This window comes from Polistes dominula, unplaced genomic scaffold (genome assembly GCF_049000335.1).
Source record: "Polistes dominula isolate Pdom_NZ unplaced genomic scaffold, Pdom_raw_medaka contig_73, whole genome shotgun sequence".
NCBI lineage: Eukaryota > Metazoa > Arthropoda > Insecta > Hymenoptera > Vespidae > Polistes > Polistes dominula.
In genome coordinates this window covers 8,075,380-8,092,412 of record NW_028300951.1, presented here as the reverse complement: position 1 = coordinate 8,092,412, position 17,033 = coordinate 8,075,380, and the positions used below count along the sequence as shown (strand labels likewise).

General features: G+C 27.2%; 1 protein-coding gene across 3 annotated transcripts; it reads left to right on the top strand.

The window, feature by feature from the left end:
* Nucleotides 1-186: 186 nt before the first annotated feature.
* On the top strand, nt 187-6,373 carry LOC107069526 (putative cytochrome P450 6a14). Of its 3 annotated transcripts, none has more exons than XM_015326927.2 (8): nt 187-333; nt 3,560-3,785; nt 3,907-4,279; nt 4,546-4,877; nt 5,109-5,339; nt 5,453-5,704; nt 6,020-6,190; nt 6,261-6,373. In XM_015326927.2, exons 2-7 carry the CDS (start codon nt 3,605-3,607, stop codon nt 6,184-6,186), a joined length of 1,536 nt encoding a protein of 511 aa, XP_015182413.1. In that variant the 5' UTR covers nt 187-333; nt 3,560-3,604; the 3' UTR covers nt 6,187-6,190; nt 6,261-6,373. The 3 variants fall into 3 exon arrangements, with proteins under 3 accessions (XP_015182413.1, XP_089028272.1, XP_089028271.1); XM_089172146.1 differs by having other exon boundaries at nt 3,549-3,785; XM_089172145.1 differs by lacking the exon at nt 187-333 and having other exon boundaries at nt 2,722-3,785.
* Nucleotides 6,374-17,033: the final 10,660 nt, after the last annotated feature.

Below are 17,033 nucleotides of genomic sequence, written 5' to 3'. Positions count from 1 at the left end.
TCTATACTTATGTTAAGAGATTATATTTTTAAATAATATTCCAGATATTAGTAATAAATCTTAGTAGTCTCGTTAAAACTCCCATTACTCTTGTTTATAATTTCCAAAGCTTAATGGATCTTTCTCGCCTACGTAGCATATATAAGCAACATCCTCGTACGAGTTCTCAATCAGTCTCGAGTTTACTCTTCAACATTCTTCATTCATTTAAAAGAACTTATCAATTTATTCTATAAATTTTTCTTCAGTTTTTCAACCATTTCCAAATTTTAAGTACAAAGAAAGAAAAAGGAAGAAAAACGAAAAAAATTATAAAAATTCTTAAGGAACAAGGTACGTTACGTTTATCAATTAAAATATTGAATCGATTGAAAGTTATTATTATCCAAAAAAAAAAAAAAAAAACAAGAAACTTGCATCATACTTAACTGATTTAATTTTTTAATCATTTATTAAATAAATTATTATATGTGCCCATAATTATGAAAGTGGTCTAAGTAATGTATCTCTTGTTTCGAGATATTTAAAGATTGATATTTGAACACTATATGAATTCTATATAATATTGAAATAACAAACATTATCTAACGATTCATTTTTAACAATATCGTGAAAATTACATTGAATTTATTTAGTTTAAAATAATGTGGTGCGTAATAACTGATAAACTCATTTTTTGTTAATTTTTACTTAGACCACTTTCATGATTATGGACACATATATACCATTCAATTTTATAATTACAAATTGGTGTGGATATTCTCGAATTCAAGATGTATATATTGTGTTATTGTAAAAAACAGTTCAAATTATTAAATTATCAACACAATAACACAGTCATGTCACGCTCTAAATAGAATATTAAATGAATGCATTGTTATTTATCATACGTTTTTTTGACAAGATATTTCATCCATTATATCGGATTAAATTTATTTTGTATGTTATTGAATTCGTGTATAGGAAAAAAAGTTTCTTGTGTTATACAAAGAATAATACCTTATGCTTTTTTCGTTAACTAATAAAATATTGATTGTTATTATAAAAAAAGAATGGAAATTTATTATTTGTGTGTAGGAAGTATTTTCAAATGAAAACAACAAGACTCAATTCAATATTGGTCAAAAAGACCTTTTACTGAAGATCTATTAATGACATTTATATTTTTCCAAGTGATTATTTATTTTGTTTTTGTTTTTGTTTTTGTTTTTTCATAACAACCTCTGAATTAAGGAATTTATTTACTTGTGGACATTCGACAAATTGGTTTAAAAAATTAGTTAAAAAAAAATTAGTTTACAAATAATTGTCTACAAATTTTAATGGCTTTTCACGAGGAATAATCTGTGTTTTTATTTGGTGGAAAAAATTCTTCGTTATAAAACGGATATTAAAATAGCATGTGCACAACAACAAAAATTAAAAAAAAACAAAATTATATTTTGAAGATTGCTTAGCGCTTCTTATCATTTCCTATCTTTTAAATATTAAGAATTAATATTTCTATAATATAAAATATTATTAAATATATATATATCAATAATAATCAAATAAAAGAAATGCAATTTTTGTATTATATATATATAATACAAAATTATATAAAATTATATATATAATATAAAAATTGCATTTCTTTTATTTGATTATTTCGTAAAAAGATATTAAGTAACGCATTTTTATGTAATTATAAGTGATAGGATAAAAATAAAATTGCACAAAAAAATCGTATGAGAGAAAAAAGGAAAAAACAGGTTTAACTGCATATATATCCTTAATAAATCCAAAAAATAAACATAAGAGATTGAAAAATCATTTAAGAATTAATAAGATAAGTTAAAGTTGACTTATGAGCTTGTTTTTTTGTCAAGAACCTCGAAAAACCACTTTATGACAAGTGAAAGAGTTCTGATTACACGTGTAACTTTTCACAGATGTTAACTTTTTAATTTCCTTAGTATCAAGGATTTTAATTTTTTTCTTTTATTGAAGAGAGATTTTTCTGGGTAGAAGAAGTTTTTATCACTATTATTTTTAATTTGTTCTGTAGTATATTAAACTGCCTTTTATAATTAGAATCGGTATAGTAAATTTCCCTAAACAAGACGTTTCTATTTCAATCAAATATTTTCTTATATTTATATTACAGTTTAGGTTTATGTTAATTTGCCGTTTGTAAATTGTTCAATATGTGATATTGTTGCAAAGTATACGTGGTTTTGGTGCTACGTTTTTACAATTTTTCCTAAATAATTTATAATAATCGATATATAAACACATACACACAGAATACTAAGGTCTAAAATAGATTCAATTTCAAAGAATGATTTTATTCAAGTCTTTGATTATGACGAAATCTAATTAATCAAGTGTTGCTTCAATCGCTGTTGACTAGTATGTTGATAGGTAACTTTCAAATGACCTATGAGAGAAGTTTTTTCATCTTGATAGAATTGTTTTAATTTTATCTCATAGATAATGGTTTAATATTATAATCTCTTTTTTGCATTCGGATAAATCAGGTGTTTTTTCAAGTTTTGTTGTATAATATGTTAATATGTAACTTTCAAATGACCTATTAAACAATTTTTTTCTTCATAAAATTATTGTTTAATATCATAGATAACGTTTAATATTATAAGAAGAAATTTTTAAGAAATTAAATTAAAAGAACAATTATTATTGGAAGTATACAGGGTGTCCTATATAAAATTTTTCACCATTTTTTAAGTACTTGCGATAACTTGACAGAAAAATACTTTAAACAAAAGTCGATCTGTTTTCGATTGACTATACATTGTAATAAAAAATATTTTTGTTTTTTATTGTTTTTTAAAATTACCTTTATTTTTTTAAATGGAATTCTATATTTTTTATCTTAAAGTATTATTACCTCGTATTAATACATATGCAACGAACTAGCATATCATGTCAAGGTTTTCTAGTAACGCAAATACAAGTTATTATCGCCAATATCTATTCATTTCTTTGCTTCGAAAGTAATCGTATAGATTAAACAAGATTATGATATACTATATATAAAAAAGTGAATATGTGTGTATGCCTTTATTACATATGTAAATAAAAACAAAGTGATCGAAATTATTATAAGATATTTTTAGAATATTAAAAAAATCTTACATTACTTATTTTATTGTTGGAAGGAAAATAAATTGCGGTGAGTTTAATCGAATCAATTGTAGTTGTTTACAGGTATTCATGCGTAATCGATATTGTGATCGTTGATATTTGGTATTGTTTTTTTTTTTTTTTATGATTATCACGGATCCCACCATACCCTTATGGTATCTATCAAAATTCTCTATTTCTAATTAACAGAAATATTAATATTTTTGTTTACTTCATTAAAGTTTTTCAGAATTTCCTTTTTTGTTTCTTATTCTTTTTTTTTTTTTAATTATTTATTACCATTAACTACTGCAGGAAATCGGATTGGCTTAGAAATACGCAATGATAGCTATAAATTTGCATAAACATTATTTTATTTCTTCTGTAAAATTTTTAATTAAATATACACTTATGGTTCTCAGCACGTGTTTAGGATAATTTAAAGAAAAAGAAAAATTAACTTCGACTAATAATAATTATGGCGATTTATTGGATATTGTCGGAGCTAATTTATATTTTGATTTTTATCATTATTGGAATATATTTGTATTACAAATTTTATATTTGTAACTATTGGAGTAAAAGAGGTATACCTTTCGAGAAACCAAAGTATTTCATTGAAAAAATTCTCGATATTGTTTGCAATAGAAAAACATTCGGTAAGTTGTTACACTTTTATTTTTATTATTAATTTTTTTTTTTAAATAATCATAAGTAAAAATCAATTTTTTCTTAATCCACAACTATTTTCCTTTTTTTTTGTTGCAATCATTTTTAAAGGTGAAATCTTTGCTGAAATGTACTTCGAGTACAAAAAGTTTCCCTATGTCGGTATATTCATGGCGCACAGTCCAAATCTCTTGATCAATGATCCAGAATTGATACGTTTCGTATTGGTGGAAGAATTTTCAAATTTTCAAGATCGCGGATTATATATCAACGAAAATGATGATCCGCTTACAGGAAATTTGTTTCTTTTGACTGGAAAAAAATGGAGAACTATGCGTACAAATTTTGCGACTAGTTTTTCGAACGCAAAACTCAAAAATTGTATGTTTGAAATTTTTCTAGACAAAGGATACGTTATGGAAGAAGTTCTAGCAGATAAAGCCAAAAATAAAAGTGAAATTAATGTAAAGGATATTGGTAGTTGGTAAGGAGATAACGTGATAACGATATATATTTATATTAATTTCATAAATTATTAACATTAAATTTTAATTTCATGCTATTTCATTCTGAATAACAAATTTCTTAATAATTGTCGTAAATTGTTTGATATTTTGTGAAATAATTAATAAAAAAAATTTATACCGTCACAAATTAACGTCTCGTAACTGATAATAATCTCAATTAGAAAAAAAAAAAAAAAAAAAAACATTTCATCAAATATACTAATATATAATCGAAACGATTCAGTTTTTTCATAGACCTCATAATGGCGGTAGCCTATGGGATAGAAAGCAATTGTCTGGAAGATTCAAAATCTGAATTTGCACAGTGGGGTAGAACGATGTTTAAATCGAAACCTTTTAGAACTACTTTGTTGTTATTTATCCCTAAATTATTCGATATACTTCCAATAAAATATAACCATAAAAATGTGACCAAACTTTTTTTAAAAACTTTTAAAGCCACCATAGAATATCGAAAAATGAATAACATTGTTAAAAACGATCTCTTAAATTTGATAATGCAAATGATGGATGACGGATATGTCGAATATGATAGAGAAAGATCCGATGAACAGAGTAAGTAATATATAATGTAATATTATAAGTTAAAATGATTTAAAATAATTTATTATAAAAAAATTAAAACAAAGGTAATTACATTAATGCGTTAGATTAAATTTGCATATTCGATTGAACCTTTTTAAGGGAAAATACAAAAATTTGATTAATAAATTAATTTCAATCTTATGGATTTAAATGTTTCTTCCATAAAATAATTTATAATACTTATTTCATATACCATTGCAGAAGAAATAAAAAAATTGACCGTATTAGAAGGGGCAGCACATTTTTTCGGTTATATTATAGGTGGTTATGAGTCTCCATCAACTACGATTTCTTTCTGTCTTTATGAGTTAGCCTTGAATCAAGAAATTCAACATAAAGCAAGGAAAGAGATCGATACGATCATAGAGAAACACAATGGCATTACTTACGATGCTATTAACGAAATGTCTTATCTTCAAATGGTTATATTAGGTAATTATGAAGTTAATAACAATTAATATTATTTATTCAAATAATTAATCTTATCGATCGAAAAGAAAGGAAGAAAAAAACAAATGATATTTGATTATTATTATTGATTGCAGAAACATTGAGGAAATATCCAACATTGCCAGTTATGAGTCGTGTTTGTAATAAGGATATCCAATTAGCAAATTATAATGTCGTCGTACCCAAAGGTACTAAGATATTAATTCCTACACTTGGAATACAAAGGAATCCTGAATATTATCCGGAACCAGATAAATTTATTCCGGAACGATTTTCAGAAGAAGAAATTCGTTCAAGACATAAATATATTTATTTACCATTTGGGGAGGGACCAAGAATATGTCCTGGTATATAGTATTTTGTATAATACAATGTAACAAATTTCCTATGTAGAAACATCCAATTCTAAATATCTCATTTGTTTAAAGAATATTTATTTGTTTAATTTGATTACATTTAAAAAGAGAAAAATACGTCATAAGAAATATATATATTTTTCTTTGGTCATTTTATTATTTATAAAATTGTATAAATGTCATTTGTATATATACATCGTTAAAATATCAAAGAGATATTTCAATTGGAATACCCTGTGTATAAATATTTAGCAAATAACTGATAAAAGTTTAACATGCATTATAATTGGTTTTAATTTTTTTAAGGTTTACGATATGGAATAGTGGCATTGAAAGTGGCCCTTGTAAATGCGTTGAGAAAGTATGAATATTCCCCAGGAACGAATACTCCAACTAAAATCTCATATGTAAAAGGAAGTTTCACTTTAGGTCCAGAAAATGGCATGTATTTACAAATTCAACTGAGAAAGTAGTCAGGTAACTTTATCATTTATAAATTAAAAAAACGAATTAAAATATATTCATTTTCTCTTCTGCTTTTTGATAGGACTGCGTCCCATTTTATACTTCCATTCAATTCTGAAAATAATTATTTTATATTAACATTTACCATAACCTCTTTTAGAAGGGAAGGGGAAAAATAAAACATTTAAAATGAAACTTATCGTGATTTTTTTTTAAGTGAATCACCCACCCCCTCCCCGATCGGAATAATCCACAGATCTAATCTTTTTTTTTACGAGAAATTTAGGCTTCATGTGAGAACCGGTTTGTAAGCTGACAGCAGGTGTGTAAGACCTGATTAACAGATAGCAGAGGGTCAATCAGGTACATGTTATTTCTGTGCCTATACTAGTTGCATATTTATGCAAATCAAATAGCAAATGAAAAATATTCTAAAAATAATTCTGCTTTAAAAGATAAATAAATTCACTTGAATGAATGATAACTCATGTGAACATAGTTAATATAAAGAAAAAGAAAGATACTAAAAAAGATAGGAAAGGTATGATGATTCACAGGGTGAAATTTTAGGTAATGACTACCTGTAAATATATAAAAGTTATTAACAAACATTATAAGGTACTTAGTTTCTGGAAATGAAATGGATAGAAGGAGCCAAGGAATGAAATAAAAATATGTTCATTGGAAAATTAAAAGAAACTAATTAAAATAATAATGTTTATGGTAAGCGGTCTTTGGCTGGATTTTACTTGCAATGGAATGTAAAACATATAAAAATATGTTAAACATTACATGGAAAGTAAAATACCATCGCCCGGGTCTAACCACGAGGAGGTAACCGCTTCTGAAGACCCAAGAGGGATGTGCATCCTAAAGATGCTCACATCCGAATACAATTAAAAGGAATAAATCTAACTCTTAGGCCCTTCCATAAAAGTACCATCCGAAAAATCCATAAAATTATTATCGAAAATACAAGAGAAATATTTTATTACTAAAAAATACAAAATGATAAACAAGGAGTGTAATCTTAAAAGAAATTCAATAGAATCATCGATGATTCATAAAGCTAAAGCACCTTAGTATTACTTAACTTATAAAAATACAATCTAAATACATTCATATAAATAATTTTCAATCTACATAAAATAAAGTATAAAAATTAAAAAGAGTATACAATAATGTGTGGTTCCATGGAACTTATAAATAAAGAAAATATATTAAAAATAATGATTACACATGTGCGATGCTACAAAAATAGAATTACGTAAAGATACAAAAATTTTCATTTTATTTATACAGATAATTAATTTATACTATCCTATATTATTAAGTCCACTTCTTGTTCCTTTATGGTCCTCCTTTATGGTCATGCTGTATGGTCCTCCTTTGGACCACCGGTGGTCGTTTCCTTAACATAGTCTAATCTGCAACAGAAAACGAAGGGATAAAAAAAAGTTAAAACATAAAAGGGATAGGAAAAAAGGGGGGATGGGTATAACTTTTAAGTTTCCCATGCTAAATACATATCTATTGATGCATATCAAAAAGCCAAAAAAGAAAAAAAAGAAAAAAAAGACGGTAGTTCCAGCTTAAAAGTTAAATGAACATGATTCTATCCTTGGGAGTAAGATAGAATCATGGCTCGCGTGGGCAGGGTCGCATGCCTGAAGTAAATTCTTTACTCGTAAATGGTACCACCCTTTACGAACAAAAAATTTACCCGCTATCCATTAAACCGCTTCTGAAACAGAAATTTTAATGAATATTAATACAATTTCATTTGCTATCTAAGTAATTGGAGCATTTTATATTACCTTCCGATCCAGGAACGCAATTAAGTTAAAGACAGTCATCTGATAAACTGAAAAAATAAATTCATATTAAAATTATTTTTTATTCAAAGCACGTTAATAGGTATGTAACGTTTAAACCAATGTATATGCGTTGAAACAATCTGAAAAATAATTAAAGTGTATTAGAATATTAAAATAATTTTTAATTAATGGATAGAAGTATTAATTATTGTTTAAAAGAGCGAAATATATTTTCGGAGTACCTTCCTCTGCGAAATTTACTTATAGACTGAGCCGTTGTTCTCTATAACAAAACATTCATTAGAAAGTTGTTCATATGACTTTTTTTTATGTCAAACATGTGTGAAACGGTAATAATAATTCTAATAAAGAAAAATTATTATTATAACGTTCAGATTTTACTATTTAATTTATTCTAATGTAATTAATTTATTGTTCATGAGCAGTGATGACTTCAAATGTTAAATTATGCTGTAATATAGGTAGAGCGTATTAGAGTATTAAAATAATTGTTAAATAATCGATAGAAGTATCGATTATTATTTAAAAGTACGGAATATATTTTCGGAGTACCTTCCTTTTCGAAATTCAACTGTAGACTGAGCTGTTGTTCTTTACAACAAAACATTGATCAGAAAGTTGTTTATATGACTTCATATATGTTGATCATGTGTGCAACGGTAATTATAGTTCTAATAAAGAAAATTCAATATTATAACGTTCCAATTTTAACATTCTTTTTTTCTAATGTAATTATTTTATTGCTCATGCGCAGTGATGACTACGAGTGTAAATTAATCTGTAATATAAGAAGAGTGTATTAGAGTATTAAAATAATTGTTAAATAATCGATAGAAGTATCGATTATTATTTAAAAGTACGAAATATATTTTCGGAGTACCTTCCTCTACGAAATGCACGAAATAGACTAAGCCGTTGTTCTTTAAAACAAAACATTGATTAGAAAGTTGTTTATATGACTTCATATATGTTGATCATGTGTGCAACGGTAATTATAATTCTAATAAAGAAAATTCAATATTAAAATGTACAGATTTTATTATTTTATTTATTCTAAAGTAAGTATTTTGTTGTTCATGAGCAGTGATGACTTCAAGTGTTAAATTATTCTGTAATATAAGAAGGGTGTATTAGAATATTAAAATAATTGTTAATTAATCGATAGAAGTATCGATAATTGTTTAAAAGTATGAAATATATTTTTGAAGTACCTTCCTTTTCGACATTCAACTGTAGACTGAAAACCATTGTTCTCTACAACAAAACGTTGATTAGAAAGTTGTTTATATGATTTTTATATGTTGAACATGTGTGCAACGGTAATAATAATTCTAATAATGAAAATTCAAGATTATAACGTTTGAATTTTAACATTCTTTTCATTCTTAAGTAATTAGTTTATTGTCCATGCGCAGTAATAACTTGTCGGTTAAAAATTTTCGTATAAACTTGAACACTTTAATTATATTTCAGATTGTTTCAAAGCATATTCATTGGTTTAAACATTCGATACGTTTTAACACACATTCAATAGAAAGTCATTTTGATATGTTTTTAATTTATGTATTTTTAATAATTCGATTTTCTTTATAACTACGTTCGTTAAACTTAATATGATAATTGACTTAATAAATAAATTTAAAAAATACTGAAGATATTGAAAATGGCGCGTTGGTAACTAATTGATAATGCAGATCATTTCCGCGAAATTTTTATTTATCGAAATAATTTATGGTGGCATGCCTGAGAAAGATATCAATTGTTTTATGCATATCTATATAGACGGACGATTCTCTTTTTTACGGTTGTGTTCTTCTGTACGTTGCGATAAAGTTTTTACAGTGTCTACACTATCTTTTTTTATTCATTATTGTTAAAATATTTACAAGTAACGTGTACATTTAATAGATAAATAGAATTGATATTTAATTTATTTAATAAATAAATAATCATATGGAGTTTGACTAACGTGGTGTAGGAGAAAAACGAGTTACGTACGTGTGCCGATTAAGCTTGTTGCGTGATGAATCTTGTGATTGGTCATTTCAAGTCTGAAATAATAAATCAGCTAATTAGCCAATGAAACGACAGCGATCTTTCATCAACGTACCGCGAAAGAGAAGTGACCACCATTTTGAATTTGTCATCTATAGTAGTTGCAGCAGATTTGGTCGTCCGTTGATATCAGGTAATTAAAAGATTTTTTCTAACGTTTAAACCTTCAAATTATATATAAAACGATAACTAAAAGCAAGATTTTTATACGTGAGTATTTTCAAAACTGAAAAATACAAATTTCGAAAGATATCCGTGAAAATATAATCGTCGACATTTCTCGGCTTCCCGCCAAATCTCACCAAGGCCAATTTATAATATTTCTTCTAATTTTTTTCTTCTTTTCATGATATTTCAATACTTTTTCTCATCTCTAATGATGCTCCAAATTATTATTTTTCGTAATAAAGTCTTTTCATAGATCGTATTTCGTATTAAATTTGACAGTTATCACCTACACATATACAAGTATATATACATAAGTTTAGGTAACTCGTACACGTACACTCACATATTTAATTTTCTTTATATTGTACTAATGTAATTTTATTTCTTACTTATTTTAGTTTTCCAAGTGTTGGGAGAATCCAATACGAATACCTTTTTCATCGAGGTAATGACTAAACTATCGAGGTAAGTCTATCTCTTTATTTGAAAGCAAAGAAAAAGTGTAACAGAATGAGTTTGAAATAGAAAGAGAAAACGAGAAAGAAAGAAAAAGAATACAAACATTCGAATTCCAGGTAGTCAAATGTGTTCATATATTTTTAGGAAATTCTCGAAACGAAAATAAAAAAGAAACAGCTGAAAACAAAAGAAAAACAGTCGAGCACCGAGCACTGAGTATCGAGAATCCGAGTACCCCCCGAACACCGAGTACCGAGTACCCAAGTACCGAACAACGAACGTTCGACACTTTCAAGGATAAATAGTAATATCTATCTCTTTCCCCTTCCGTCCGTCGACAGGTAAAGATTGGCAACAGTAACTAGGCATTAAATTATTTAATAATTTTATTTCTAACCTTATCGTTTTGATTTTAATAGTTTAAAAAGTTTTTCATTGCATAGAATAGTATAAAAACTGATTTATTTTTTATGTTACTCTTTATTGAATTTGCTGATACAATTACTGTTTTATTTAAACAAATTTGAAGATTTTTAATGAATATTTTTATTAACATTCCATACTTGGTATGTGTAATTTAGCATGCAAATAGTTGCATACTTTGATAAATTCCACAAATATTTAATAACTTTAACTTTTATTTATGTCAATTCTCATAGATTATTAAATTATTTCTTTCTATTTACCATTGAATATTTTATGAAAAATTTTCAATGGTTTTAATGTGTGTCCTGCCTTCAGAAATGATTTACATGAAATATTTTAATATAATCTTTAGTATGTTTCAGCCTTTTAGACTTTTTATTTAATTTTATTTTATACATCGTCATCCTAAGGGTAGGATACCCATCCTGCAGTCATCAACGAAGACTAAAAGTAAGTATATTTTACTATCAAACATTTCTATGATAATTTCAATTGATTTTTATTACGACAATGACATTAATTGTTATTTTTCTTTTTTCTATTTCAGAACATTGCAATCGTGCGTGTAGGCAATGAAATACTCGTGTGTTGTATCGTGTTAAAATAAAATATAAAAAAGTCGACAAGTAGATTCAGTGTTGATCGTCGCATGTTAAAGTTTCGTTTGCTCGGTTAAGAAACTCGCAAGTTTCTTTTATTAAGTTTAAACGTGTGCTTATCGTCATCCTAAGGGTAGGAGACCCATCGTGCATTCATCAATGAAGAAAAAACGTTAGTCAATTTTTATATTAAACATTTTCTCAATAATTATAATAATTTTTGTATAACAACGATTTATATTATTTTGTTTTTATTTGTGTTTCAGATCATCGTTGGAATGGTATTCACATTTTATTAATTAAATTCATTTAGAAATTCGTTTAACACTAGATTTGTTCACTATTTTTTAAAAATTTACAAACATTGTTTAAATGAAAAAGTGGGTAGAGGAGAGGAATTAATATTTATGTATATTTCATTATAGCATTAAAAAATAACATATATTTAAAAAATAATAATATTTCTATTATATATATATATGTAGAAAAAAAGTTTGAGATGAATCAAATTTTCTCAGTCCATAAATCTAGTGTTAATTGAATTAATTGAATGTAATGCAGTTTTATAGTCATTATTTGTGCATTGTCATCGTCATCCTAAGGATAGGAGATCCATTGTGCATTTATCAATAAAGATTTAACGTGAGTATATTTTTTTATTAAATAATTCCTTAAAAATTTTAATGATTTTCTGTTATAGTAATGATATTAATAGTATTGTTTTTTATTTCAGTTTCAGATTGCAATCGTGCACGAATGGCCCATATGAAGTAATCAGGAGTGAAATTTTTGTTCTTGCATTTGACTGCGAGCAATGCAGTCTTTGAATTAGTGCAGTTTAGAATCAGTGATCGGGCGAGTAATAAGTTAAAATCAAACGCGAATTAGAGTCAGTGTTGTTCGTCGTATAATAAAATTTCAGTATCGTGATAAGAAACTCATTTATAGTTTCTTATTTTCGTTTATACCGCGTTTTTAGATTCACGTGAGGTGCATCACCATGGTGCAATAGAGCTGCATCTCATTGGAATGCATTGTAAGTATTCATTTTTATTTACATTTTATTCGATTTTATTTTATATAATTTTGGATAATATTCCAGATAACTTGTCGTTTTGTTCTATTTTATTTTACAGATATAACCATGAATTCTCTTCTTTTCAACGATGTTGAATGAATTCTTCGATGGATCTTCGATGGATCTTCGATGGATCTTCTTCAATAGCAAATCGAGTATCGACTTCCATCGTCAGACTACAATACTTGCTGCGAAGTAGGAGTGTTTTGGAGCCATCGCAGAACTTCTTAAACCGTGAGTTTTTATTTAAAGTCCCTCCAGTGCTCAATCATGCCGAGGATGAAAGGTCCAAATCGGCACGAGTTACTGGTTGTAATTATTTAAATAAATTATTGACGAGCACATGAGTAATTCCTTTTTAGGAGTTACTCATGAAAATTGTATATTTTATTGTATGTTTTATTATTAGTTCAGGATAGGTTTTCTTGTCTCATCGATTAAATTCATTTAATTCATAATGCAATTAATAAATGCACTCTCTTTTTTATTACGTGTTAAAAGCATGTAATAAATGTCTTACATGCATTTCTTCGTACATAGTTTATCTAATCGAAATTAATTTTGATATATCAATACTTTGATATTTTAAATAAATGAGCAAGAAGACAAACTCATTCGCGACGGATAGACTTTGGCAGTTAAGTGGCGGCTCAAAGCCCAGTTCTTTAATTAGAACAGCCAACTTAATGAAAGGAGTCGTCCGAGGTTTGCAAAAATTTCCATCATTATTGTAGAGTCTTTTAATACATCCTTACATCGAAACTATAATTGTTTCATATGGGGTAACTTTTTTTTTCATTCGCTTGTTTAAGTCATTATTCACCAAATGACTTGTAGAGTCCTTAGTCGCTTAGATGAATTTTTATACAAATGTATTTATGTGTTTATGTCTTAATCATATTTTTTAGATCAGGATTTTCAGCTTCTAATATACTAATCCCCCGTTTCTCCCCCCCATACTTTCTGCGTTCTCATTTATGCGTGTGCCCAGGTGTTACACGTATGGGTGAAAAACAGTTAGCGTGGGTTTAGTTCTAGTTTTCTCCCTTATTGGCAGCTGTTATTGTGCTAGTGATTGCACGATGTACTTTACACCTGTGTGTGCGTATTAGGTAGTGTGTACTGTACATCGTTCGCGATATTTTTTATTCATTTAATACATCATTAAATACTCAAAGCACTACTTCAACATATCACGTTTTTGTATTCTTTATTTATATTAAATATTTATAACTTTTTTTTTTTGATAATCGTTTGCATAGTAGAGTCCCCACATTTATTTGTGGAAACATACACGTATATAACTAGTATGCATATATATACTAGTGTATACTTGTATTTTTGCTTTAGTTTTTTATGCAATAATCATTAGCCCTGGCAGTCGATTACAGCAAAACGTACGTATACCCATTAGCATATAAGTTTAGAAAACGTGGTTGAACTAGGGTGTCGGAGGTGCCCCGGGGCATGCTCTCTAGTTTAGGCTTTTGCACCCTGGTGGTATGTGTGAGAACCGTGGAGTGAGTGGGTGGGTATGTATGGTTTTTCTTAAAATGGGTAAAAATATGGATAATAGGCAGGCAGGTAGCATACTTCTCAGAATGAATGGGAAAACTTTAATTTTAAGTAGGTAGGATCCAGGAAAGGCATTAGACTTCTTGCTTCCACTCCGGAGTGGAAATTTCGCCTCCTGGTTTATACAGAATTGTTACAAAATTTTATCATCTCATTCTATTATGCTTGATTTGTTCATTTATTTTGTGACTATTCTGTGGTTTTTATTATAAATCATAATTCAAAGGTGTTTGCAACCATTTTAAAGATTTATTTCTACTTCGATTTTATCTCGAACGAGATAGAGTCAAATCAAATTCGCAAATTCTTTGAGGCATTTGATACTTAGTTTTAAGTATTTCAGGATTAACACTACGCACTATCGCGATTTCGTTTTACAGCTAGAAATATTTGATGTAATTAACGAATTAATGAAATAAAGGTATTGCAAGAAAATGCATTACATTTATTGCACTATTTATTTCAATTCGATTTTATTTCTCGACGTTAAAAGTGCGAAGTGTTATTAGGTCATCGAGGGAAATTATTATCTGCTTGGACATTTGATTAAATGTTCTCGTGTATGGTCTATGAACTCTAAGTTCATTGACGGTTCACGAGCTAGAAAAGTGAACGCGAAATGTAAATTATTTGATAAATAATTGAGAATTAGAATCACAACAAAATATGAGTTCATTTGCAAAATTAGTATGAAAGATCTTATCTTGCTCATACATAGGAAATGTCCAAATGCAGTTTTCAAGGAATGAAGAAAGAAGAGGCTTAATGCCGAAGAGGCCCCCACTTAATTGTGGCTCAAGAGGGCAACTACAGGCTATTGAGTTATTTTCAAAGGTTCAACAGCAAGTTCGAACCTTTAGAGAATGGCTCTTTAGTCATATTTTATATTTTATTGTATTTTTTTTTGCTCGTCATTAATTTTTAGTTGTAATTGGAGATGATGGACCATTCCATCTTCTTGGGACACCAAATTTGTGTCTATATCGTCAAAAAGATGCACATGTGTTGGTTCGAGTCAAAAAATTTAAATTTCCTTATTATTACATTTTGAAGCCAAATTATCGTTTTTTGAATATTAAAGTAATCTCTCTTTTCTTTTTTTGTCTTTAAGATTTTTAACTGTGATTGTAGTTTATTAAATTTCTAATTTTTTTTTCTGTATAATGCAGTTTAAAAATATTAGTCATAATAATTAATGAATATTTTTTTCTATAGTAACTTAATATTTGTACTTTTGCTTTTTTATTTTTTTTTATTTTTTATTTTTTGTAAATGAAAAATCACGCGTTTAAATTTAATTTCATTGCAACGGTAAATAGATATTTAATAAAAATAAATAGAGAATATAATTGAAAAGTGCATCTACTAATTGGACGATTTATATGTTAGGCCATTTTATCACTTTATTCTATGATTAATATAGTTTTCTTTTTGTTACAGGTAATCGTCATTGAATTTAACAACAAATCTTTGAGATTTTTTTTTTTGAACTGACTATTTTAGAAAATATATATATAAATGCATTTCTGAAGGTACACACATTTTCGTACAGTTAATCGATACGAGTGACTGTAATTATTCTAATCATTTTTGTTTCTTATAGGATATAAAAATAGAAGTATTAAAATTAGTAGAGATGTTTTGAAGTCATCGCAGAATTTCTAATTCTACTGTTTATGTTTCATATATGCGTCGTTTTAATTTTAAAATGCCACATATATGTGATATAACAATTACTAAACAAGTGAGTAAAAAAATTTAAAGTACGTCTTATCGAGGATGAAAAAGGTTCTTATCTTTATTATAATTATATAATTTCAGAAAACTACAGGGGATTACTTTAACGATGTTTAATGTACTGTAATTTAACTTACCGACATTTAATTTACCGTCATTTAACTTATCGTTATCTAACTTACCGACTTTTGAACTTGTTATACCTACGTTGATAATGCAGATCTGATTTACAATTTTTAAATTCCGATCGGTAACATTATTTTTCCAGATGTCGTTACTATATAAAAAAAAGCATAGAACAATAAAGGACCATTGTCCATTTCAGCAAGTGGAGCCATCTAGAATAAAACGATGCAATATAAAATTATCTGGCGGGGAGAGTCGTTCATATAATTATTCTCATAATCAAACTCGTGATAAGAATTCCTTAAGAACGAAATAACTAATTGATGACAAGTTAACTCTGCTTTTTAACAAAACTTTAGTATATTCGCTTCTATCATAATAAAATCAAGCTAGGAATATTTTTGAGAAATATCTTTAATATTTAAATATTATTTATTGAAATAATATTTCATTTAATTTTTTATGTAACTAAATTTTACTTGTATTTTAAGGATCAATACTTCTCATTACTATTTAATTTTTATTTAATCATTTATTTCTTTATACTTCGTACACAAGAAACATTTGGGCAGGACCCTTAGGGTGGGGTAGGGCCCAAAGGCGAAGGTCCTTTTAATTCTTCCATTAAATCGATGCTCTTAAGTTTAATTGGATGTTTCGATAAAAATTTTAATTCAATAACGATTTTCAAAATGATTTCATTATAAAATGAAATATTATATCAATATTTAATTTTTAATTATATAGAATATTTATTTGTTTCCAATGAAAAAGAATATAAGAGAAAAAACACA

What these genes read in the sequence shown, in the direction of transcription:
- LOC107069526 (XM_015326927.2), top strand. Translation starts at nt 3,605, where the DNA reads ATGGCGATTTATTGGATATTGTCGGAGCTAATTTATATTTTGATTTTT. An exon ending in TTGCAATAGAAAAACATTCG is followed by an intron (nt 3,786 to 3,906) that starts GTAAGTTGTTAC and finishes TCATTTTTAAAG; the next exon opens with GTGAAATCTTTGCTGAAATG. An exon ending in GGGACCAAGAATATGTCCTG is followed by an intron (nt 5,705 to 6,019) that starts GTATATAGTATT and finishes AATTTTTTTAAG; the next exon opens with GTTTACGATATGGAATAGTG.